The following is a 26,278-nucleotide window of genomic DNA, read 5'->3' on the forward strand; positions in this document are numbered from 1 at the left end:
ACAAGGAGACAACATTTGCTAAAGGCATCGGGGAACTATTTATTCCAGGATCCCCTGCCCCTTAAGGGAGCAGGCCCCTAGGTGTTCTAGCCACCTAATTTCATATCCTCTTTACATTGCTAATCTATCAAAGGCATTACCATGGTCATCAACTACAACTCCAGATCTAGACTAACTGCTAAAAATAGAGATAAGTCCTCAGAGCCCCAAAAGACCTCTAAGTCAGCAGAGAAAGATGCACACAGATGCTATCAGGCATTAGAAAGGCAGGTGGAAAAACGTACACAAGCAGCTGCACAGCCCACCTCTTCACCACTCATCATACCCTCTACCTCACAGGCCCAGAACCCTCCAACCGCCCCTCTGGATTTATCCAGAAGGAGCAGCTTATTGATACAACCTCCCCAGGAGGCTCTTTTTAACATTCTATCCCCAAGGAGAGTCCCAAAGGCAACATTCACGGCACCTGCAGCTGGCCTCAGACAAGAGGAGGAACTTCCGGAGGAAATCCCTGCTGACATGAGGGCATGGATAGAGCTAGCTATCCAGAAGGACAAATCAGCAGGCGTCCAACAGGCTATTCAGGCAGGATGAACACCCACAGCTTCGATTTGCGGCTCTCTTTCTGAACGATCTCTGGGCATCATGGATCTACATCTTCATCAGGTACTCCCACCCCCTCGCAGAACTATCGTTGCCCACTGTCAGAGACCCTCAGTACACACAGGATATGGGAGATCAAGGGGATCCAGTGGATCAAATGGAGCGGTCGGTACACACCATTGACCAGGTATTGTCAGAGGTAGATCTGCTAGAAAGGGAGATGTCTGATGATGAAGGCCTCTCACCTGACCTCCCCATATTTATAGGATTATTCTGCCCACAATTATTTAAATTCCTGCTGTTTAAAGCCAAGAACACCGCACGGCTGGATGATATGGGTACCCCTCCCCCACCAAATACTCCAGGGGAAGCAGAGGATCTCATATTCTCTCAACCAGTCACTGAGGCAGAGGTTATCCCTGTGCCACACATATTTTCCAATTTAGTGCAAAAACAACGGGCTGCAGCAGCCTCAAATCCTGCTCCCACAGGACATCATAAAAAATGCTATAATTTGGCACCCGAGTTCTCTAAATTTCTAAGCACTCCGGAAGTGGACAAGCCTATCATTGCACTTGCATCTTCCTCAGCCATCCCAAGTGAAGCTGAAGAGGCTCTCGAGCCTGAGGAAAAGAGGGTGGAACTAGCCCTCCACATGGCACACGTCTCGGATGCATGGGCCATCAAAGCGGCCACAGCTACCTCTTTTTTCACCAGATCATCTCTCAGATGGCTCCACCACCTGAGGGATACCATTCCAGCCTCAAACATTTAGGACACATCAAGATGTGGCTAAATTAATCGCTGCTGCAGAGTTTTTGGCAGACGCTTCCTTCAGTGTAGTTAAATTTTCCTCTAGGGCCATTGCTTCCCAAATTGTGGCTAGAAGGTTACTTTGATTCAGGCATTGGCAGGCAGATGTCAAGCATAAGTGGCGGCTTGCCTTAGCTCCCATCTCAGAGAACAAACTATTTGGCAGTGCGCTTGAACCCCTCCTAATTGAAACCAGAACCAAAAAGAAAATCTTCCCTCTCTTTTTCGTCGATCAGCTTTCAGATCACCACAGCCCTTTCATAGGGGTTCCTTTTGCCCCTTCTACTAACCCTACTATCCAAGATTTCAAAGACAGCCTGGATTCAGACAATAGACAGATAGAATTGAACCTGGGGACAGATATAGAAGGGGGCTCCATCCTAGGAGACAATTTCGAGGAACAGGATCTAGGCCCTTCCGCAGGTCCAAGTAACGACCACAATGAGATTCCCATTGGCGGTCACCTAAAAATGTTTGCTGATCAATGGGACTCCTCTACCACTGACGCATGGGTCAGGAACACAGTACGATTTGGTCTGGCACTGGAGTTCAGTTCCCCCTTCCCCCGGATTTTTAATGAAGTCCCCAATTTTCAGGGACACAGAAAAAGGTTTCTCATGAACAGCCATAGCACATCTACTAGAGATCTGGGCCATACAACCCGTCCCTTCTAATAAAAAAGGTCGTGGTTTTTATTCGCACCTCTTCGTGGTCCCTAAAAGTTCGGGAGATGGAGGGCAATCCTGGACTTAAAATGTCTAAACCAATATTTAGTTAACTGAAAATTTAAAATGACCACTCTCCAATCCATCTTACTCAGCATTAGAAAAATGATGTCCTTACCTCCATAGACCTCATGGAAGCTTACTTACATATCCTAATTAGGCCCTCACATTTCAAATTCCTTCATTTCTGTTAAAACAACATCCTTTACGAATATAATGCTCTCCCATTTGGCCTAGCTTCAGGTCCCAGAACTTTTACAAAGGTCTTGGCTGCCTTGGCAGCATCACTCAGAAATAGGTCCATCCGACTTCAATGCTACTTGGATGACATTCTTATTCTGGCATCTTCCATCAATCAAGCAAATTTGAACACTCAAACTACACTACTAACCCTATAACAACATGAGTTCTCAATCAATTGGTCAAAAAGTCATTTAACACCCTCTACTAGACTCATTCACCATGGCGCCATCATTGACACCCTGGAAGGCAAAGTTTTCTTCTCCCCTGAGAGACAAGAAAGCATTAGAGATTTGGCTCAACAGATCAGAACTCTTAGGAAAGTACAACTATGTCTTCTTTCAGAATTGCTTGGAAAAATGATTTCTTGTATTTCTATTATCCCTTGGGCCTGGTTTCATGCAATAACCCTGCAATGGTTCCTGCTGCCATACCAACGCGCTGGGAGAGACGACCTCAGGACTCGCGTAAAAGTTCCATCAACCGTTCTCAGGTCTCTACGATGGTGGACACGACCCGAAATCAACAAGGGATGCCCTTTCAAGGATCCACACAGGTTGATAGTTACAACAGAAGCCAGTCTAGTGGGATGGGGGCCCACTTCCAATCACATACAGCGCAAGGCCTTTGGACGGATTCAGAGAAGGCACACTATATCAACTGGCTAGAACTGAGAGGGTGTACTTGGCACTCTTGACAATTCCTCCCACATCTCCATTGCAAACACATGCTCGTCTTAACAGACAACATAACTACAAAGGCCTGTATCAACAAACAAGGGAGCACTCATTCCAATCTAACGAGGGAAGCAGAAAGGCTATTCCTGTGGGCTGAAATCCATCTTCTCTCTCTAAAGGCGGAGCATATATCTGGAGTAGTGAATGTACAAGCGGATTGGCTCAGCAGAGCCACGTTAGACAAATCAGAGTGGTGTCTGGACCCCAAGATCTTTCTGCAGGCTATTTGGAGGTTGGGCCAACCGGTAGTCAACCTGTTTGCCTCCCAACTCAATGCACAGCTTCCCCAATTCATTTCTTGTTACCCATCAAAGGGAGCGGAGGACGTGAACGCCTTCAGATGTCACTGGCCCACCGGACTGCTATACGGCTTTTCTCCCCTCCTCGTGACCCCCAAATTGATTCAGAAGTTGCTGGAAGAAAAAGCAGACCTGCTATTAGTGGCTCCTTATTGGCCAAGGCGAACATGGTTCGCGGACCTGAAGGTACCACCGTGGAGGATCCCATCATTGGTCATATTGCTGTCTCAAGGCCCAGTGCTACACCCGGACCCCCAATGGCTAAACTTACCCGTATGGAAGTTGAACAGCGACGTCTGAGAGATGAACACCTTTCTACTCAAGTTATTCACACTATTCAGTTGGCTCGATGTCCTTCGATGAACCAAATCTTTGAGGCCACCTGGTCTAGCTTCTGCCATTGGTGTCAGAGGGTTCAGTTCAACCCCACTTCCCCATCAGTAGCGCAGTTATTAGAATTTTTACAGGAGGGCCTAAACAAAGGGTTATCACCCAATACTCTGCGGAGACAGGTGGCAGCCCTGGCTTCGGTCATATCTTGGGATGATCTTACCTCCATATCTCATCACCCTCGCATCCGCAGTTTTCTGCGCGGTGCCAAGAACTTGAGGTCCCCCATAGTGCACTGATATCCAACTTGGGACTTAAATAAAGTACTATTGGCCCTTACTACAGGTCCCTTCGAGCCACTAAGGACTACAACGCTTCGATTTCTAACCTACAAAGTAGTTTTCCTGATAGCAATTACATCTGCCCGAAGAATCTCCGAACTAGCTGCATTATTGGTGTTCAAAGTTCTTGCATTTTCCATTCTGATAGAGTGGTTCTCAGATCTCCTTCATTCCAAAAGTTAATTCGGCATTCCATAGAGCTCAAGAGCTGGTGTTCCCAATTTTTGCTCACGTCCATCACACAGGCTCCAACACCAATGGCACCACTTGGACGTAAGAAGAGCCTTATGCATCTACATAGAGCACACGGCGCCCTCCAGAAAGACAGAAGCCCTCTTCGTGTCCTTTCAGCCTAACACCCTGGGGTGCAAGGTTTCACCCTCTACCATAGGTAGATGGCTAAGGGCCACCATCGCTAAGTTGTATGACTCTCACTCGATTCCAGTGCCTCAAGGCATTACCGCTCACTCCACTAGGAGTGCAGCCACCACAACAGCATGGGTGACCCAAGCTACAATAGAGGAGATTTGCCGAGCTGCAACCTGGGCGTCTCCATCTCCATTTATTAGAAATTATAAAATTGACGTATTTGCTTCTGCTGAGGCTTCATTTGGTAGGTGAGTTTTGCAGCAAATTATTTCAGAGACAGTTAGGTCTGCAACCCAGATGGAGTCCCTCTCTTAGGACAGTGCCAAGCTTTGGTATCACTATCTCCAGTGGTATCACTGGATGCTCTCAACAGCTCATGGGAGAAAGGGCATTGATACTTACCTGATAAGCCAGTTCTCTGTGAGCTGTGAAGAGCATCCAGCCCCACCCTTTTATTCCGTCTGGTAGGGGGTCTGTTCCAGCCAGGGTTATTACATAGGCTTAAGCATATAGGGTATCAATACCTCGGCTTCGCAAAACTGGGGACGCTAAGGAGGAGTCTTGTGGAGGAGGAGAAGTGTCCTCAAGTTTAAGCACAGCCTTCCTGGAAGGGACTGAAGCAATTTCCATCACTGGATGCTCTTCACAGCTCACAGAGAACGGACATATCAGGTAAGTACCAACTTCATGTCCCACTATAACTTGGTAAGAATTCGGTCCAATATAGATTTTCCTCTAGTTCCCTCCTCTACTTTTTGAATGACAAGTTGTCAGCTCATTAGTTAGGAATCTCTTCGATCTCCCACTTGCTACAGAGTTTGTCTCCCAGTTGATATCAGGGTAGTTGAAGTCTCCCTTTATTACTGCGGTATGTTTCCTACATATTCATTAATTATTTAGCAAAATAATTGCTTGCTCGAGTGATCTGTAGGATATGCCTATAGCAATAATTGAATTGAATTCAATTAATTGCCTATAGCAATTAATTGAATAAATGTTGAATGAGAACTACCGATAGACAGATTTTATAGCCCATTCATTAATGATAAAGGCTTCACTTTCCTATATATTCTCATCAATTCCACTACACAAAATTAGAGCAACTCAGCTTCAGCATTTCTTGCATCTTTCTCTTAGCTTGAGAGCCTATTAATATGGCAATTAGCTTTAAAACATGGTTCTATTTAGCATTCCTAAATGGATTGAAATACAGTTCAACTAATTCCAATTACTGTAGTTTTCATGTAGGTACAGTAGGGATTTTTGTTATACGATTTATGAAATACTGTTTGGAGAATTTATAGAATATCAATATAAAAGGACTTTAATGTAGAAAAATAATATCTCCTCATTTTTTATTTTTTTATTCCATTTGCATAGTTCTTCCCTTCATTTTTCCCTTCTCTCTTTTTTTCTTTTTCCTTGTAATCTGGATGGAATGATGATAACTCTTCCTTTCTCTATTTAGTTTTCCTGCTGTTTTTCAGCTTCTCTCTCTTATTCTTTTCCTTTTAAAGAGTTTTTTAAATCTTTCAGCCCTATGTTTTATAATAAAATCACTTATTATTTGCAAAGTTTATATTGATTTTTAAAGTACAAATATAAAGTGCTAAAATATACTGTATGTACCATAGGTCCTAATAAGGCAGGATCTCCCATACATTATTATTAAACATACAAGAGTGTGAAATCACAACTGCCAGTTCTTCACCTGGAGTTGGCCCTTTAATGTAATTTGTCTGTGCATCTTTTATAATTAACAAATGGGAATTTTGTCAATCTACAGATTTTCTAAGCTGTCCAAGATAATTTTGATATGGTATCTGGTGTGCCAATAATCACTGGGACCAACATAGCCAATTTATGCTATAATCATTCCACTTTGATTAAAAAAAAACACAGTTATGTAGCAGTCACATGTAAAGGTTTTTGTGTCTCTTATTCTTCTCCACCCTTATTTGGATCTTTTTATGCATCTCTCTCAAATAAACATATTCGTGGTTTTGAACCTAATTTTAGAACAGGGTTATTGAGAAATAATGGATATTTTTGCCTTTTTAAATTGGACCATTTCCCCTACTTCAAATAAGTTTGGGAGTGGATCTATGTTATATATGTCTTTGCACATCTTTGGGTTTGAATTACAACGCATCTTAAATAATTTTCTCAAACTCCCTCCCCCCTAATTATTATTATTGTTTTTTGGTAATAGATCCTCTTTTGTGGCATGGAAATATCCAGCACAGGGCAGTTCAGTGACTGACATTGGATACTTCAGCTTTTTGTTTTCAACACTTACAGGTAATCGGTACAAATTTACTTTCATCTTAACGTTGGAGTATTTAGTAGACAGATTTTGCATAATATCTATTTACTTTTGCTTGTTGACTTCACTTGAATTTAGTTATTTGTTCTATGTTTTCTATTGCATTATATTTCTGTTACTTTATTGTTCCAAATGTACATCCATATTTTTCTTTCTTCTATGAAGTTCCAGTACTTTTGGAAGTACTGGTCAATTTAGAATAAAGAGCAGTATTCCAATGCAGTACTCCAGTATTTTGGAGCAATTGTCCAAAACTTCCCAAATAATTACCATAAACATGGCTTGCTGGAAATAAAAATAAAAAACAAGGCTAGGCAGGCCTTTAAACTGTTTTTACCAACTTAACATTACTCAAAGAAGAGTTCAATCATTAGTAAAATAGTTCTGCAGATCTGAACTTCATAATCATGGTTCTCACAATTTTACCAGAATTTCATTCAGTCTTGACTCTTTTTTTATATGACAGCATTCCATACAGGTAGTCTTTGCTTAATGACCACTTGCTCAGTGTCTGTTCAAATTTGCAAATGGCACTGAACAAATGGTACTTTCATGCTTTGTAGTGTCCCTAGGATCATGTGATCTAGTCCTAAATCTACACAAAAAGGATCCAGTTAATTAAACAAACAAACATATTTATTTATGGAGCACAATGATCCAAAGCTACAAATTTACATTTCAGATTTATTTATTAGGTTCTTTGAGAAGCCTTTCCAAAGTTACATACATATTTGTATGTAGCAAAAGTATGCAATGTTTGCTTTCAGTAACCAGTGAGCGTACCTTGGGCAGCAATAACTGCTTCTATTCTAAAACATTAACTTTCTTCTTATTTAATCATTCTTTGGTTGTTTGGTGTGTTTGGGGCTATTGTTTGCTGTATGACCCCTTAGTTTTGAGCTTCAGTTCACAAACAGTGTCATGCCCCTATTGGAATCTGATTCCGAGGGGGAGGCTGAGCAGCTGACAGGGAGTGGCTGTGGAAAAAACTGGGGAAGGGCACAGTCCGTCTGGGCAGAGCAGGGGAGAGATAGAGCAAGGCAGAGGGAATTCAGAGGAAGATCCAGGCCCACCCCCTCTTCATCCTAGGGCATGTAGGGAAGAACGGAGAAGGGAGCAAACATGAGTTGCATGGCTTACAGTGGAGGAAAGGGCCCTGATTCCCTTCATTAGCTGCAGCTGGGAACACAGTGTTTAAAAAGGGAGGTTGCACATAGCAACTTGTGGGAAGCAAATCGTGAGTTATCTTTTATGGTCAAGGCTTATCTGGGTTCCAGGCGTCTTCCCAACTGTGCATGTTTTATTGGCCTTTGAAGTCTGCAATTCCTTATCATGCCCTGTCCAGTTAATTGCTGCAGTGTGGTTGTGTGGATTTTTATTTACAGTTTATACATACTTTGTTTTTGGACTGAATTTCCTTCATTTAAAAACTCTTCTTGGGAGAGTTTTTTCTCTAACCGAAGGTAACTGGACATTGGGGGCAAAGTTGGAGGTATTAAAGGGACTTTTCTTACTTATGTGACTGTGTTGCCTTTGTGCCACGCTCCCCAACTTTCTGGAAATAGTTTTCTAAATGCTTCCAGACTGTGAGGTTCAACAACTGTTTTTCAAGACTCTGGACATCTTTACTTCAGTCAGTGAGATCAGATTTTGATAGCAAAATTCTGTTCTTTAAATAAGACAGGACCTTCCATACTTACACCCAATTTCCATCTCAATGGTTGAAACAGCTGACATTAATTTTTCCTTCTAATGAACTGATAATTCTACAGGTTTGCATACTTTTGCCACACAGCAATATGTAGCTTTGGATCATTTCCTCAATTAAAAATTTATAACTAATATTTTTCTCATTTGTTTAATTGAGTTTTCTAATATGTTTGGAAAGGAACATGAGGTGGAGTCTCTTTTTTAAAACAAGCTTTTATTTTATTTTACATATACACAACAATATATAAACAGTGTGGCACCTAAGCATCATACATCCTGGTGTAAACAAAACTAATAACATTTATCATATCTCTAATGTTAATTCACATATTTGTATAAAATTATAATCTTTCATTATTTAATTATTCAATATTCCAATACATTCTTCTAATGCCAGTCACCACATTATTTAAGTATACACAATAATTTCATTATTCGATTCCTTCTTTCATTTTTAATTTTTTTTTAAAAACATCCCTTGGCAAGCAGTGTGGTTCCAGGTTTTTACATTTCAGTACAAACATGATCATAGTCATATTCATCTTTTTTGATCAGTTTCATGTCACATTATTATACTAATATTAAATTCATTAAATTTATTTTATCCACTTTTGATTCTTTTTCTTGGGGTATTCTCATATCTTGCTTTACAATATCTAAGATTCTTATTTCATTTCTATATTTCTATATTTATTGCACTTTTATCTGTCACATTTGCCATTTTATCAATCCTTGTTCACTTTTTTCCTTTTTTCAAATAATAAAACTTTTCTTATTTTGCTAATTTCAATTATTAGCTATTATTTCTTTTCAACACATTCAATTCCAGCATTTACTTATGCCTATTTAGTGCCAAAAGTCCAATAGTTATCCAATTTAATTCCCAAGCAATTTAATTCCAATTAAATTCCCAATTTAATTCACCTCCAAATTAGTTCATTTAAATATTCAAAGCTAGTTTTATAAGTTCCAATTTCCTTCCCTCTCTCTCTGATCGCCGCTTCTGCATACTTTCATCCAAAATAGTTTCTTAATTTCGGGGTACCTTAATGTCCATGTATTTTGCCTGGTTCACACTCGGCTCGCTACTGCTTCCCGTCTTCATGGGGGCCATTTTTGACCACCGCTGCAACTTGTCTTCGGAGTGGGTTTATCTTGTCAGGGAAGGGAGATGCAGCTCCCCTTGGCCCTCCAAGCAGTTCCCCCTTTCTTCACCACCCCTCCAGGGTGGTTCCCGTCCCAATTGGGACCCTCCAACAAGTGAGCTCAGAGCGAAACCACACATGATCATGGATTCTACTCCGACCATGATGGAAGAGCAACCGGAAGTCAAGGTGGGGTCTCTTAAGGCTCTGTTTCTGCCTAGCGCTCTTCAACGTTTTCATAAATGACCTAGATGAGGGGATTGAAGAGGCACTCATCAAACTTGCAGATAACAGCAAGCTTGGGGCCAAATTTTTAACTCTCAAAATACAGAAGTATCTTGACAGACTGAGCATCACATCCTATCCAACAAAATCAGTTCAGTGATGACAAAAGTAAGGTCCTTTTATATGCAGAATAAACCAAATACTATTGAGCCAGGTACATATTAGGCAGTACCTGGCTCAACAGTAGTAAGAAGGATCTACTAGGTATCCTAGTAGACCACTGCCTAAGTATGAGTCAGTAATGTGTTGCAGCTGCCCAAAGAGCCAATGCTGCATCAACATAGGGATAGCACAACATAATGAGACATGCTTTATACTTTATACTGCTCTGGTGAGACCATACTTGGAATACTGCATCCAGTTCTGGTTACCACAATATAGAAAAGAGGCTGAGAGCTTTAGAAAGCGTGCAGAGAAGAATAACAAAAATGGTAAGGGGTTTGGAGGCTAAAGTGTATGAAGAAGGGAACTAGGTATGTTCAGCCTAATGAAGAGAAGTACTAGGAGGTGACATGACAGCTATCTTCTAATACATAAAGAATGGTCACAGGAAGAAGGGGTCAGTTTATTCTTCAGTTTATAGCACCTAGTGGCAGGGCAAGAAGTACAGGATGGAAGACAAAGAGAGACCTAACCTAGAACTCAGGAGGAATTTCTTGAGAGCAAGGAGAGTTAATTGGTTGAATAGCTGGCCTCTTGAAGTTAAGGGTGCTCCATCACTGGAAGTTTTCAAGAAAAGCTTGGACAATCATTTGACCTGGATAGTATAAGGACTCCTGCCTTGGGCAGGAGATTGCACTATGAAACCCCAAAGGTCCCTTCCAACCCTATCATTCTTGTTTTAGGACTTGTGTGGAGAACAAATCATGTTTTAGGCTATATTTATGGAGCAATATTGAAGGGTTCACAAACCTTTAAATGCCATTGTATTTATATATTTATTAAATGAAAGGAAACATGGAATATTGAGTTTTTATTTTGTTTGTAAAAACCATATAGAAAAGTAATAGGTGTTCACTTCGAAATGTGCTCCTAATAGGATTCATTATCATCCCTTTTAGGCTTTTCCAGTGAAGAGATGAGTAACCTTCAGAGCATTAGGGGAAAACCACACATAAACCAAACACTGCTCTCCCCTGTCCAACTCTATTTAACAGATTTGGAGCAATTTTCATATCATTGGACTATGGCAGAGGTAAAATTTTCTGCACTGAAGAAATCTTCCTTCAGTGATTTTCCTAAAATGAAATGATTATGCGCTTACTGTTGGTGAGAAATAGATCTGTTTGATAAAGGTTGAAATGTAAAATGCAGATATATTTTATATTTGTATAACATATATTCTAAGCCACCCAATTGCCTTGCAGTGAGATGTTGAGATGGGTGGCAAACAAAATTTAATAATAATAATAATAATAATAATAATAATAATAATAATAATAATAATAATAATAATAATAATAATAATAATAGGAAGGAGAAGGGCTAATTCTGGCTGCACAGGACCAAGCCTCTAGAACAAATGCATACAAAGCCAGAACTGAGAAGAAATCCAATGCCACCTCTGCAAAGAAGCTGAAGAAACACTGGACCACCTGATTAGCTGCTGAAAGAAGATCACACAGACTGAGTACAAAAAAATGGCATCACAAAGTAGCAACAATAGTGCATTGGAAGGTCTAAAATACCATTTGCGTGCAAAATAGAGAAAGTCATAGAAAATGAAGAAGCTGAAGTGCTTTGGGACTTTAGAATTAAAAAAGCATCTTCCATATAATACACCAGACTTAACAATTGTCAATAAGAAAGACAAAAAAGTCTGGAGAGTGGATATGGTAGTACCCAGAGACACCAGAAGAGACAGCAGAAGTGAAGAGAAGGAAATGGAGAATATAACAAAATACAAAGAACCTACAAAGAGAAGTAGAACAGTTGTGGCAAAAGAAATCAAAGATAGTACCAATTGTAATAACCACCTTAGGTGCAATCTGAAAACAATTGGAGCACCACTTGAACACCCTTGACATTGATAAATTCATCATTAGTTTGCTTGGAACAAGTTGTATCCTGTAACCATACTTTTAAGACCATCAAACATCTACATCTGCATATCCCAGGCTGGAAAGGAGTTGCTAAAATACCAAATCCAGACTGAACATCTGGCTGTCTGTGCAATGATTCAAACAATATAGAAATTATATAAAATATAAAAGGAAAAAGGAATGATATTGTCATAAGTGCATACCTATGCTAATAGGTGTGTAACCTTTTGCTACCAGTTAGCTAAGGTGTGCAGGAAGCACTCCATTGTGACTTTACCCTGACATTAACTGGAAGACAAACTCTGGGAAAGGGAATGTCAAACAAGTTCCTAAAGAACCTAGCAGATAAAGAATAGAGGAAGATAGAAGATAGAAGAATAGAGGAAAGGACCAGAAGGTCAGCTGTACTGAACTTAATTCTTACAAATAGGGATGAAATGATAGAAGAGGGGACTTTCAAGAATTTTGGGAGAGAGTGACCATGTCATTGGAATTCAACATAATGTAGGGAAAAGTAATCAAAAAAAGTCAAGAAGGCTAACTTCAACAACCTTGAAGCTTAGGAAGGATTTCATGGTTAGAGATCTTGGATCAGAAAACAAATTGCTTGGGAATCTCTGAAAATTGAAATTATAAAAATCTAGTTTAACATAGCACCACTGAGGGGAAGAAAAATAAAACGCCCCAGATGAAACCAGCATGATTTCAATAATTGATTGATAAACTGAGAGATACAATAAAAGGGACAAATGTAAAAAATAGAAAGATAACTAAAACAGAATACCAGCAAATAGCCCAAATCTCTGCAAGGTTGAAGTCAGGAAAACTAAGAGTACCTAAAACTAACAACAAATGCCAAAAATAATAATGAAAGTATCTTTCAATATGTAAAAAAACAAGAAAACAGTCAAGGAAATGATTAGTCCATTAATGGGAAAGAACAGCAAGGTAATAATGGCTAGCAGGGAGAAAACTGAACTGCTTAATTCATTCTTTGTGCAAAAGTAGTCCAACCTATCAAAAGCAGTACCACAGAACACAGAATAGAAATACAAGTCAAAATAGGCAAGAAAATGGTAAGCGAATCCTTATCTACTCTAGAGTTCTGATCACCAGGGCTATATATATCCAAGCATAATGAAAGCCATCAAATGTGATCTCAAAACAATTGAATCATATCTTTTAAAGCTCTGGGAGCAATGGAAACTACCAGGGAACTGGAAAAATGTGGATGTGTTTTCCATCTTCAAAAAAGAAAAAATAGTTCCAGGAAACTACCGACCAATCAGCCTAATATCAATACCTGAGAAAATCCTGGAAAAGATAAGCAGCAGATTTAGAAGCACCTAGAACGGACAAATGTATTACTAGATTCCTAGTATAGGTTTGTTAAAAACAGATCATGCCAGACAAAACTTATTGCCTTTCTTGACAAAGAGTGTATATTAGTGAATCAGGGAAATACTGTGTATATAATTTACTCAGACTTCAGTAAGCATTTGACAAATTAAACCACAACCTACTCCTTCATCAGATAAAAATGTAAGATAGATAGTACTGTCACCAGATGGATTTAGTTATTGGCTGACCAACTGCACTTGACATATGGTCCTGAAGGGAACTACATCTATGTAGAACGGAGTGTCAGACTCAAGGCTCATGGGCCCGGTGCTTAGATCTGAACTGTGGGGCCACTCTGGAAACCACAAAGGACTGGCTTGCAGTGCCTCTGCCAGCGAAAATGGAGCCCAAGGAGGCATTTTCAGCTGCAATGGCCCCCAGGTAGCCCATTTTGGCCAGTAAACTGCTGCAAGAGCTGTCCAGGCTGAAAATGGGGCATGGGGGAGCCATGCATAGCCCCCATGCCCCGTTTTGGCTGCCAGAGGCATCATAGACCAGTCCTTTGCTATTTCCAGGCTGGTACCGTGGGCCAGATTTAAGCATTCTGCAGGCTGCTTCTGCCCCGTGGGCCTTGAATTTGTCACCCCTGCTGTAGTTGGTCATAAGGGTGAACAACCGCTGTGATGCTGCAACATACGTAACTTTGGCATGGGTTGTAAATACTTTTTTTGTGTGTGTGGGTGTGTGTGTGTGTGTGTCATAATTTTGAATGGTCACTAATTGAATTGTTATAACTCAAGGAATACTTATAGATTTTACCTGAAACCAGTAAAATGAACTCAAAACATATCTGGAATGTAAGTTTCATTGAATAAATTGGTTCTTTGTTTATTATTGGAAAGCCCTGTTTCTGTTGACAACTGCACAGATACAGAAAGTTGGTAGTCAGTTTTGTTAAACGATATGAGCAAATGTGACACTGAAAAATTAATCTGGCTAAGCAACAATTTTTGAAGTTCATAATAATCATATTTTGTTTAAATGTTCTTAGGTAGTCATGCAGTTTTAAATGATATTCAGTATATTATTTCATCAAATATGGTAAACATTTTGAACAATTTTGGTGTTAAAATAGGTGGTGAGCCAATGCCTGTCCACTATTCCTTCACGAAGCCAATGCATTGATATTGTTCAAAGTGGAATAGGTAAATATCTGGTAGGTACCAATTTTGAATTAATTTATTATTAATTTACTATTATTAAGTATATCTGATAGTTGATTTGTGCTACTTTATTTAAAATATAGTATGAATTTTTAAAAATGGTATATGAATATGTATGTATGTAGTTACTTGAAATGTTACATTTTTGTAGTTTCTTTTGTCCTAGTGAAGTATAATTGCGTATCTATAATAGTAAGTTTTATATTAAACCATTTGTTTACTGCTGGCTGTTATATAAATATGTAATCATTATACTGAAATTCTTAACATTCTTATCTTTAAAACGTAAACCTGTCCTTGTTTCTAAACATAGTGAAATCAAACAATGTAAAGCAGATTTAAATATAACAATGTAAAATTTTAAACAAATATTTTTTTAATAGCAGCCAAGATGTCACTCAATTAGTCAGCTAATATAGTAATAGCATTTAGATTTATATACTGCTTCACAGTGCTTTACAGCCCTCTCTAAGTGTTTTACAGAATCAGCCTATTATCCCCAACAATTTAAGTCCCACCTCACATGGATGGAAGGCCGAGTCAACCTTGAGTCTGGTGAGATTGAACTGCCAAATTAGAGGGAGCTGGCAGTCAGCAGAAGTAGCCTGCAGTATTGCACTATAACCACTGCACCACTGCGGCTCTATATAAAAACTTTCCCATAAAGCCACATAAGTAATAAATAATAAGACCAGCAATGTGGGTCTCCCTTCATAGAGCATTCTGCCACAAAAATGGGAGGAACAGTTCCTGTCCTGTATTTTATTCACCTATAAAAAATCTATTTGGAAATTTTGGAGCAAGTTGGAATGACAGATTGTAAAACATAATATAATTTGTAAATATGTCTTAATGTGTGAATTCAATGGAAAGATCAAATTGTACTCACAAGATTCTGAAATCTGCTAAGCACCTTTTGTAGTGGTTTCTAATCATGGCCATCATTTGAGCATGGATGGAGGATTATCTACTAACTGTGTATGAAGGGGAGTAATATAAACCCAACCAAAGTGAGAAGTCTTTGTGGATCATCTGATCATTTTTCTAACATCTGTAGTAATAGTTTTGTTTGATGACTCAGTTTTGAATCAGTACTTTGTTGTTCAAAGGTACCAATCTAACCTTCTCCATAGTGCTGACAGAATGGCTCTATCTATAACCTGATCTGGCAATCTTATATGCATATTAAAAGTTCAGATATTAAACTGGACAAAAATGTTTTTATGTATTAAATTTGTCTGCCACCCATCTCTTCACAAGGCTATGTCATTGGTCCTCGCTTTCTTTCTTTGGAATGCATGTAGAAACATCCTAGAGATCAAGAATGCATGCTTTTCTTATATGGCAAGTGGAGTGGGAGCATCAAAATAGAACTGCTGAAGAGGTGGCTTTCTTGGGAAGATAGGGCCTGAATGGCAGAACCCACTATGAACAACTTAGTAATAGTTTTGTTTTCAAAGTTGTCCAAAAAGCATATGGTCTTGTAGATGAACAACTTAGTAATAGTTTTGTTTTCAAAGTTGTCCAAAAAGCATATGGTCTTGTAGATGCAGTGAAGCAAAAGGAGGAACAGGGAGAATACATGAAGAATAGCATTAGTTATCAGTATGCATTCTGTAAGATCAATGACTGTCGAACAGGAGCAACTGTTAAGAGATGGTTCAACTAAGATCCTTAGAACAGCAAAACTGACAGTAGATATATCTCTAGATGCTTCACAGTGTGTGCAGCCAGAGTCATGGTCACTGGGATAGAAATCCAGTGTAGTTTAAGCAATAGGAGCAGACCATTATGCCTGATCCAGAAGAAAAAAGTTTAGTTAAGGACAGTGATCCTATCCTAATCAAGAACAAGACAAGAAGAAGGCTCTGTCGTTGGTATTTAAAAGAACGGCAGGTACAGGTAATGACTTTTTGCCTTGTGTTAACTTTGGGATTACATATCTGACTTCTTTTGTGTAAGACTCAGATAAAGGAATAAATTTCAGAGTAATTGTTCTTCAGCTGTGGTACCTTCCAGGATAGTGGATTCCTACAGAACTGGGATTTGAATAGTAATTAATTTTAAGCTAAGTTTTAGCCAAAATCTTTTCATGTGAAGAGGGTTGTCGAAAGACAATACTCCTTGATTTCTTGCTATAGAGTTGGAGTTATCTTTCTTAATGGATCCATCTTGATAACCAGAAGGGTTCCTCACAATGAATTCAAGAACTATTTGATGTTTTGCAAATCTATAATCTCTCAAAAATATTATTTTGCATCTAAACTGCAGTTCAAATTTGCTAAACAATTATATGTTGGAAATATGTTGGTTATTGCTGAATGAGTTTTTTTCATAATGTGTTTAAATCTTCAACAGGTAAAATATAAGAAACTTACTTTTTTTAATAAACTTTATTAGTCTTTTATGTCTTTTAAAAACAAAAAGCTAATCATTACTAACAGTTCTGTGGCATCAATCTCATGCATTTCTATCTTTTGTGCATATTTACAAATATATATAATTTGTGCAAATATCTACATTTAATCTATAAATTGCTTATCTTAAATTCCTTCATTTTCCTTTTTTTCTTTTAAACTATACTTTATTAAACTTTTATTACATTAAAAACATAAATAAATAAATAACTCAACAACAGCAATTTGTAGTGATTCTCTTATGACAATAATTTGTGCATTATTTACAAATATTGTAAGAATCTTTTAAAGGTTATTTGAAATTATTTTAGCAGAATTCTTCTCTTATAAACATAAGAAACAAATAAAATATTGGTGCTCAAAGGTTACGTGAAGGTTTAATCTGAACTTATTTTGTTTCCTAGGTAGGACTGACTGTAATACCTGATAGCACTGCTGGTGCTGTTTTATGTGTTTTTAGTAAACTACTGGATCAAGTATATGTCCTTAATGAAAATGTTTCCAGGTTCCTAGCTTCTTTGTGTTATAGTCTTCTCTACCTTGTCTTAACAGTAGAGAGGGAGGATACAGAACACATGCAGAAGAGGTAAGCTTTTTAATTTTAGATTTTATTCTTAAAATATTGATACTTTCCAAACATTGTATGCATGTGTGTTGGTATGTTTTTGTTTATTGTGGCTGAAGACTAGTTCAACTATACAGGTAGCCCACTGACTGTGATCACAATTGGACCCAGAAAACTGGCCTTTGAGTGACGTGATCATTAAATGAGATGCCACTAGACTGCTGTGCTCAATGATTGTAATCCCAATTCTCCCAGTTGTGGTTATTAGTGAAGTGCCAGGGAGAAGGCCCAGGTTTCCCACAAGATCAGGGGAGAATGATAATGAGAACAATGGTGTTCATTAGCTTTTTCACCATATTTCAGTTTTTTTGGCATGCTCTGGAGGAAGAGTCCTCAAATCTGATGAAAACACTAGTGAACATCAGCATTCTGGAAAGCTTAGAATGCTGGTGTTTGCTAGCTTTTTCTTTTTCCCTTCGGTTCAGAATGCTGGACTTTATAAGACTTTTCCCGTCTGAATGCTGGCATTTAGAGAGAAAATGTTAGTAAACACCAGTATTTTGAAAGGCTCACTAGCAGAGATGAAGTCTGTTCCTCCACTGCACTGGAAGATTTCCCCTTCATGCAGAGGGGAAAAAGAACCCCTTGGCATGTGAGGGAATGGACCTCAAATCCAATGTTTCAAGAAATACTTGCAACCTTACCTGCTGGCTTCTTCATTAATTTTCTGTGGAAACCGGCAAAGATTGCAAATAGCAATCATTTGATTGCAGGGCACTTGGAAACTGATTGTAAATATGAACAGATTGTCCAGCACCCAAAATATGGTCATATGACTAAGGAGACTGGCATAGTGCACATAATGCATAGGTTGTAAAGCACCTGTTCTATGACTGACTGACTGACTGTGAAGGGTTATTAAATGACCAGTTGCAAGTTGACTATCTGTACTTCAACAGTAGTCACTGTGAACTTTGAATTTCTGGTGAAGTTTTGTATTTCATTTTCTACAATATTCTAAATGTAATACTACATTTTATGAAATTTATTTTAGTATAATTTTCTTGTGGGAAATTTAACTTCTATGCTGCAAAGGCATGTTTAAACAAGATGTGTGTGTTTTTAATTTAGTAATGATCAATACATAATATATTCCACAATTAACTGTGGGACAGAAAGCCCACCTTTCCCATTTCTAACCATAACTGTAGGCAAAATGAGTGAATTTTTTACAACTGTAAATTAGTAATAATTTATCAGCCCCTTAGAGAGTCTGCAAATAAATTATATCTATGAATTCTTTATTTTTATGTATTTATTAAATTTATATGGCTGCCCATCTGACTTGCATATGACTATATATATATGTTTTTAAGTTTTCACAGGAACTTACATGTATGATATTCAGCTTTGTTCAGGTATTTTCCCACGTCATTATAGTTGTGCTTTTAAAGTTGTAGCAACGTTTCGACAGAATCTTATCTGCCATCATCAGGCTTCTGTATTGTGTCGTTCGTCTGTATTGTGTATTCCAGACGAACACAATGCAGAAGCCTGATGATGGCAGATGAGATTCTGCCGCGTTGCTACAACTTTAAAAGCACAACTATAATGACGTGGGAAAAATCTCGAACAAAGCTGAATACCATCATACATACATATATACATATGTATATACTCACGGTTATATATAGTTTTTATGTATATACTATATAAACATATCTAGTTATAGTTATATAGTTACAGTACAAATAATGCCTGGGGTTATTTGCCTGGTTTGAAGTTACTCCTTTCTTACTATAAATCTAGCTAAACTTGTACGCATCTACTTTCTCAACTTTGGTTTCAGGGATGTATTGTGGAATTCTTGTATCTCTATTCTAAGCACCTCACTTCAAATCTTGAGAGTGATGTTGCAGACTCTTCAAGTGAACCAAGCCTCCCGGGATGAATTGCCTGTTCTTGCTCAGCTTCTTTGTTTGCTAATGCAACACAGACAGCTTCAGACTCATATGAAGACCAGCGAGTTCCTGGTGAAACAGATTATCAAAGATATCATGGTAAGGAGCCTATTCTCAGTCACTGGCTGAAGCCCAGTTGTTGTCTCATAGAATTGGAAAGTAATGGAAATGGTCTTTGTTGATCTTTCTAAGCAACTAGTCACAAAAAAGCCTAAGAGAACTTGGTCCATTAGTAATTAAAGGATAGAGCCACTCTTGTCTTTTGTATCATAAGAATGATACTGGACTTTCTCCAAAATTAATTTCCATTCTAATCCCCAATTCCAGTAGGTAAGGACTAACCACGTTTTCTGCTTCCAAACTTAGGAAATAGCATTACAATACTCTATCCTTTTTCCTTCCTGGTTTGAGTGGAAGGCAGAATTGTATGTGAGCATACAGTTCTTTTAAAAGGTTTATTTTGAATATCTCAAAGGTCTCTTCCTTTTAAATGAGGACATATTCCTTTAAATTTCTCCCCCCACCACCACTTTGGGGTTTAATGTGTCCATAAATAAGCTACTATATTAAAAATGAACAGGAATAGCTATTTTGCTCCCTTTTTGTAAAATTATGTAGAATCTGAATTTCCCCCTTTTTTGTTTACTTCCTTTTCATCCTTTGTTCAAGCACAACTTTACTCCTAGGCAGATGTGGTAGAATTTCTACATAGTACTACCTTTTAGTTATCTTGAGGGTTTTTTTCCTCTTTCAGAGTGTTTTTTAATCTATTCCCTTCCTTTTTTTTCATTAAACTTTTTAGGCTATATAGCTGTTTAATGGATTCCCTATACCAATTATTCTGGTTCCAATATCATTAAGACCTCAAGCCATGCTCAGTCCAGAAAGTATCCCTGACAAATATCATCTACTATTTCAATAACTTTTTACTGTCTAGCTACTCTAATCATTAGGAAAATTTTCTTCATATTCCATCAGAATTTGTCTTCAAAACTTAAGGAAGACAGATTGGCAACAAAAAGAAGGATCCAGTTGACTATGTGATCTCTTGTTAACTTCATTATCTATATAAGAGAATATATATAGTTCAGCATTTAACTGGAATCTTTGGTGCTCTCTGAGCTTGGTTGTTTGCTCAGAGATTTCATTACTCAGTCTTCAGTGCATTGAGGATCTTACTAGTTGGGTAATGAAACATTGCCATCAAACAGCTATGCTCAAGATCACCAAGGAATTTAACTTTATTACCTTTGCTTAATTTCCCATTTGGGAACCAGTGCAGTTGATCACTGTTACATAAAAATCCTTCTCTGAACTACTTCTTGTGCTATATCCATCATTGGATAGTAGAGATCATGTTGGTGATCCTATTTTTATCCACAACTGCAGAAAAAAGTGTTATTGAGTTTTGTCCAAACCAGTCCCTTAGATTTTGAAACCATGATGTTCTTCTGCCTGGAGCTTTGTTTGCCTTCAATCTTTCCTTGGAGGATTAAATGAAGTATGCAGTATTTTTCTGGGTGTTGCATCACATGTCCAAAATATTCTAACTTCTGAACATGGGAAGCCATAAACAGTTCTTCCACTATTATCAGGCTTCTCCCAACATTGTGACTTTGATCTCTCTTTGTTTCTAAGATTTGTGAGATCTTAATAAATTCTACAGACCACACATTAATATATTTACAATTAACTTGCTTCCATAAAAACTGATTTTGGTGATCTTGCCATGTTTTCTGGAATTTCTTTTGACATATAAACTCAGAAGTGAGTAGGGCATTTTCTGTGATATCTTCTGCCACCTGAATCGAACAATATTCTGGTTATACTGGCTTCACTGTGTGTGACACCCTCTGGAAATCAGTGGTTGTCATTGTCTCCTTATAAGTGTGGAAGCTGCCAATTGTGTTAAGAATAGTACCTTGCTGGACTGAAGAATTGATCCAGCTTTGAGTTCTCACATTGGCCAACTAACTGCAAAAGGAAGCCTACAGTCCTTGAGATACAACCATAATGGAGCCTGTCCATCATGATGGCACATTACCAAAATGGTTAGATAAAATGTTTCATCTAACGATTTTTCCATTCCAGCTCTGCCTAATGAGTCTAATAAATCTGCAGGGTGCCTCAGGGTGGGGCAGGTCCTTGGAAGCCTAGCACAGGCCCAAGCCCATCGGCCCTGGCTGCCGGACACATCCTCCCAAGATGCCACTGCTCCACTTTCTGTACATTTTGATCTACAGAAGCCTTCTCCCGCTCCCACCACGACCTCCCAGACCTTAGGCCTGTTTCCCACCCCACTGGCCAAAGGCCCTTCTCCTCATTTACCATTTGAAAAGCTCTGAGGCATACATAGGTTAAATGTTTATAGTCGCATAAATTGTATATATTTGTGAACAATGCACAGAATAGCAGTATAAGAAAATAGCCACATTTTGTTGAATTTAAGAGATTTTTACTTTTTATTTATTTATTTTTGTCTTTTTTAAAGCTATAAAAGATCAATAAAATCTATTTAAAAAAAGAAAAGAAAAGCTCTGAGGCCTTCTAGAATCTAGACCACTGGAATGGATTCTTCTTTGTGCAGCTATATGATGCGATTCCTGAAACTGCTCCAATTTGTCTTGCCACAAAATTGTGGTTGATTCAGGTCACTACCACGTGGCCTGGAAACAAATTTCTTTGTTCTGCTACCTTAACAAGGTCTACAGCAGTGCAGAAACTTTTTTGCAGCATTTAGAAGAAATTTCAGTTAATTTCTGGGTATAATTTAAAATACTGGTTCCCCAAAAGGCATTTATGATTTGACACTGGATACGTGTAAGACAACCTGGCTTGTTGGATTAGCCAAAGAGATACTGTTCTAGTTTATTGCTTTCAGGAGGTAACGAGTGAAACTAGGAAGCCCTATTTTTCAGGGCCAACTATCTGGAATAGTCCCCAAGCAGAAATCAGATTTATTTCTTCTTTGATGGCCTTCAAGACTTAAAAACTGAGTAGTTTGGGAAAGCATTTGAGTACCATCCCATTAGTGCCATCCTTTTTTAAAATATATTTTCCTGATTATTCATTTAGATTGATTCTATATATGTTACTTTTTCCATGTAAGTTGCCAAGTGTCACTAGATTACAGTACTAGGTTAGAAATGTAATCATAAAATAAATTGTGTAATTTATTAAACTATTAGATTTTTACCCATAGCAATACTTTCACTGACTTCCATTCCGGTGAGACAAAGGAAAACATTGAAGTAGAATTCCATAGCATTTCTTTGATTATAAGCATCTGCTTGCTAACATGTAGACAAAATTAATTTGCTTATTGCTTGGTGTGTTGTGTTACAAGTACTGTAAAACTGAAACATGTGCTTTAATTTTTTTTAAAAATCAGTAATTTTCTTTCTTTGTATTCTATAGATGTCCTAAATAATTGTATAGATAGACCTTGACTTACCATCACAACTGGGACTGGAAATTGCAATGTGGTTATTAAATGAGTTGTGCCCAATTTTATAACCTTTTTGACATGATCATTAATGTAGTCATTAAGCAAATCCAACCTCCCCTATTGACTTTGCTTGTCTGAAGCCTAATGGAAAGTTGCAAATGGTGATCATGTAGGTCCAATAACGCTGCAATTGTTTTTCATTCATGCTGGCTGCCAAGCACCTGGATTTTTGATTATGGGATGCTACTATTGTTATACTAATCCTAAATCACTTATTTTGTCAGATTGCCATCAAACCACTTCAGCCCAGCTTTGCTGCACTTTGATAGCAGCCTGCCATGAAATGTGTGTATGTGTGTGTGGAGTGGGGAGGGGGATGGCAGGAACCAGAGGTACTATCCAAAAACAATGGCTGAAAATCTAAGAACAGAAGCCTGGGAGTGGAACATAAAATAGCCATCCAAAGAGGCACCAAAATGTGGAACTGCTACTAAGGCATCAAATTTGAAACTTATTGGAGACCATCATGATGATCAAAGGGGAAGAGCCTGGGGGAAGGGAAAATTACCAGGATTACGCAGGAAAGCCTCTGATCTACCTTTGTTACACTATAACTATCGGTACTTGGCTTCAATAAAAGTATAACCTTCACTACAAATGGACTAGAGGGTCTGTCTTTCCTGAATGTCCAAGCTGGGACAGGCTGATATAGCATTGTCATAAATTCAAATAGGTGTTAAATAAATGGTCGTAAGTCAAGGACTACCTGTATCTTACATTTGTATCTACATGAGTTATAGATAAGAGAAACACTTTCTCTTTCTTATTTCCCTTTTATATTTCAAGTAACCATTATGTTTTTTTTATTCACAGGTGTTGAAAAGTGATGAAGCTCAAGAGCAGTGGTTGACAGACCTCCATTACAATTTCAATATATATTTAGCCACTCATTCTCCAGGATCTGGGGCAGTCACTACACTATATTAAAGAGAACATTTGGTTGGAAACTCTGTGTGTGAATGAAAAAAGTCATTTTTTGTGGAAATTAAAAATGCATTTTATACAATCTATTATTTGTGTAATAAATATCACTCTACATTTGATATTAACATTTAAAAGTTACCTGAAATAAAATGAAATACAAAAGCTTAAAGCAAACAAAGAATCATACGCAAACGTTGAGAAACATATTAAGAGAAATTTTACTTATTGTGAAGAACAGGGAACAGTTTAGTGGTTGCCATTAAGTTGGTATACCTGAGTCTCAGTATTATACTGCTTAATATATTTAAAAAAATAAAGATCATTTCAATAAAAAAACTGATAAAATTATTATTAAATATACTTTAAAATGTCCATGAATAACCAATAAGCTCCCTTCTTATACTATCGTGGAGTCTTATTTTCATGCCTGGATCTGGTATGTTTTGCTTTCACTATTGTGGCAGGTTTCATATTATATGAAAAATGTTTACTTTTCCCTGGATTTTCCGATAAGCAAATATCCTGCAATCCGCCTGCTGTAAAAGAAGCATAAATATATTAGTGCTTTTTGTTCAGTGAGGACTCAATATAGTTGGTTTTCTTTATTAAACATAAAAAACGTTAACTTCAAAATTCCCTTATGTAGTTGAAGGCCATTAAATGGCAAGTGTACTCTTAATTTTTTAGAGGATTCCTGTATCTATACTGGCAACTATTATCTCCACTGTGTTCTGTGACATACTTTAGCTCTACCATTTTTATATAAATCATACATAAATTTGTTGATTTTTAAAAAAAACCATTCCTGTTTTGTCCATTGACAGGTATTACAAAAGGGAAAACAAGGAATAACTTCAAAATTGATACAATGGTACTTAAAATTTTGTGACCTGTTTTGAATTTTCAGTGTTTCAGTATATAAATATGGCATAAAATGTGATCTGTCAAAAATACTATACTTGTTCATTTATTTAGAAAATGATCCAAAACTACATATTTATTTGTGGGGAAAAAGATATGAACAGAGTTATCAGTTCATTTGCAGGTGGGTGTTTTCATCAATGAGATAAAAATTGGGTGTGAATGTGAGAGGCCCTATCTTATTTGAAGAACAGAATTTTGGATATTTGCTGTCGTCTGAACAATGTTATGTGAAAGGATCTTATTGCTCAAAAAAGATTTATACAAACCTGAAAAAGCTGGAACAGTTTACAAAATGTTTGGACTATACCAGTCCATTGACAAAGTTTTGAAATAGTTTTGCATGTGTTTTGGTTCAGTATTGAAATTACCAGCAATCAGGTTTCCCCCCCGAAGGCTCTTGCCTTGACATTAAGGTTTCCAAAGCACCTAAATTTTATCTTCACTGCAAATAAAGTCAGATCAGTCTAACTTTATCTAGAAGTAGATTATTCTAGCAATCCGAGATATTCTCCATAATTAGCACTATTCAGCTGGATATTTTTTCTTCTTCAGCCTTTCTGATGAGCTTTTGTCTAAATTTATTACACTTAATCTGACATAGTAGAGCATGATAGCAGAGCAGTATATCAAACAAAAAATGGTGATATGATTTCCCAGAGTCATCTTAGCTCTAGCTTTTTAGATTGCTTCTCAATTCCCCAAATTTCTGTTTAGCTTGCTGTTATACATACAGTTATTCCAGAGAAGATTAGGAAATGGCTGAATAATGTTGTAGCTTATTGAGGATTTTGTAACATGAGTATTATAACAAGAATGATGTTCATAACATTAATGTAATGTAAGGTTGCAAATTTCCCTGTTTCATTCTTTCAACTAGCCAGAACATACAAAGGCTTTTTAAATGAAGCAGGGGAAAAGTGAAATTGTGTGTGTGTGTGTGCGCATGCATGAGCCAGCAGTGTGCTGCAGTTGCCAAAAAAGCAATGTAGTTCTAGATGGCATCAACAGAGGGATAATATCTATCAGTGTGTTCAAGTAAAAAGTGACAATAAAGACTATCTAAAAAAAAATTAGTTTGGACTGGACAAATAGCCAAGCTTATTATCAAACAGGCAAAAATAGCGAATGATTGAATCAAGATGCCCTATGGGAATAACATCAAGATCTGGATGAAGATGATCACTACATATACTTGGGCATTCTTCAAACTGATAACATCAAAAAAAATGACTAGAAATGAATAATACATCAAGAAGCATTCAAAGATGATGAGTACCATCTAGTAGTGCCATACTTTATCTGAAAAAATGAAAACTGTTGGGGAAAAAAGCAGGCAGCTCAAATGGATAATTCAACTAGTTAAATATAAGAACACTACATCATTCTGACACTTTTCCAAAAATTTATCTCAGAATGTATAGAGCACCATGCATTATAGTGAGCACCATTT

The 26,278-nt window shown here is 37.7% G+C and overlaps 2 protein-coding genes across 14 annotated transcripts in view; one reads left to right on the top strand and one right to left on the bottom strand.

Annotated features, from left to right (window-relative positions):
- Positions 1-24,857, top strand: part of TEX10 (testis expressed 10) — a 60,290-nt gene extending 35,433 nt beyond the window's left edge. For all 7 annotated transcript variants that reach the window (XM_026702354.2, XM_087917008.1, XM_087917006.1 and 4 more), the window contains exons 10-15: positions 6,670-6,758; positions 10,985-11,118; positions 14,442-14,522; positions 17,351-17,532; positions 19,361-19,571; positions 23,794-24,857. In XM_026702354.2, the coding sequence (XP_026558139.1) occupies positions 6,670-6,758; positions 10,985-11,118; positions 14,442-14,522; positions 17,351-17,532; positions 19,361-19,571; positions 23,794-23,907 (811 nt within the window). In that variant the 3' untranslated portion in view covers positions 23,908-24,857. The remainder of the gene's footprint in view (positions 1-6,669; positions 6,759-10,984; positions 11,119-14,441; positions 14,523-17,350; positions 17,533-19,360; positions 19,572-23,793) is intronic.
- INVS (inversin) overlaps positions 24,099-26,278 on the bottom strand; it is a 112,038-nt gene continuing 109,858 nt past the window's right edge. For all 7 annotated transcript variants that reach the window (XR_015740223.1, XM_087916999.1, XM_026702345.2 and 4 more), the window contains one exon: positions 24,099-24,440. Coding sequence is in view for 6 of the 7 variants with exons in the window: in XM_087916999.1 (XP_087773125.1) it covers positions 24,307-24,440 (134 nt within the window). In the remaining variant the exon portion in view is untranslated. The remainder of the gene's footprint in view (positions 24,441-26,278) is intronic.

The sequence above is a fragment of the Pseudonaja textilis genome, chromosome Z (genome assembly GCF_049901715.1).
Source record: "Pseudonaja textilis isolate UNSWEBS1 chromosome Z, rPseTex1.2, whole genome shotgun sequence".
NCBI classification, from domain to species: Eukaryota; Metazoa; Chordata; class Lepidosauria; order Squamata; family Elapidae; genus Pseudonaja; species Pseudonaja textilis.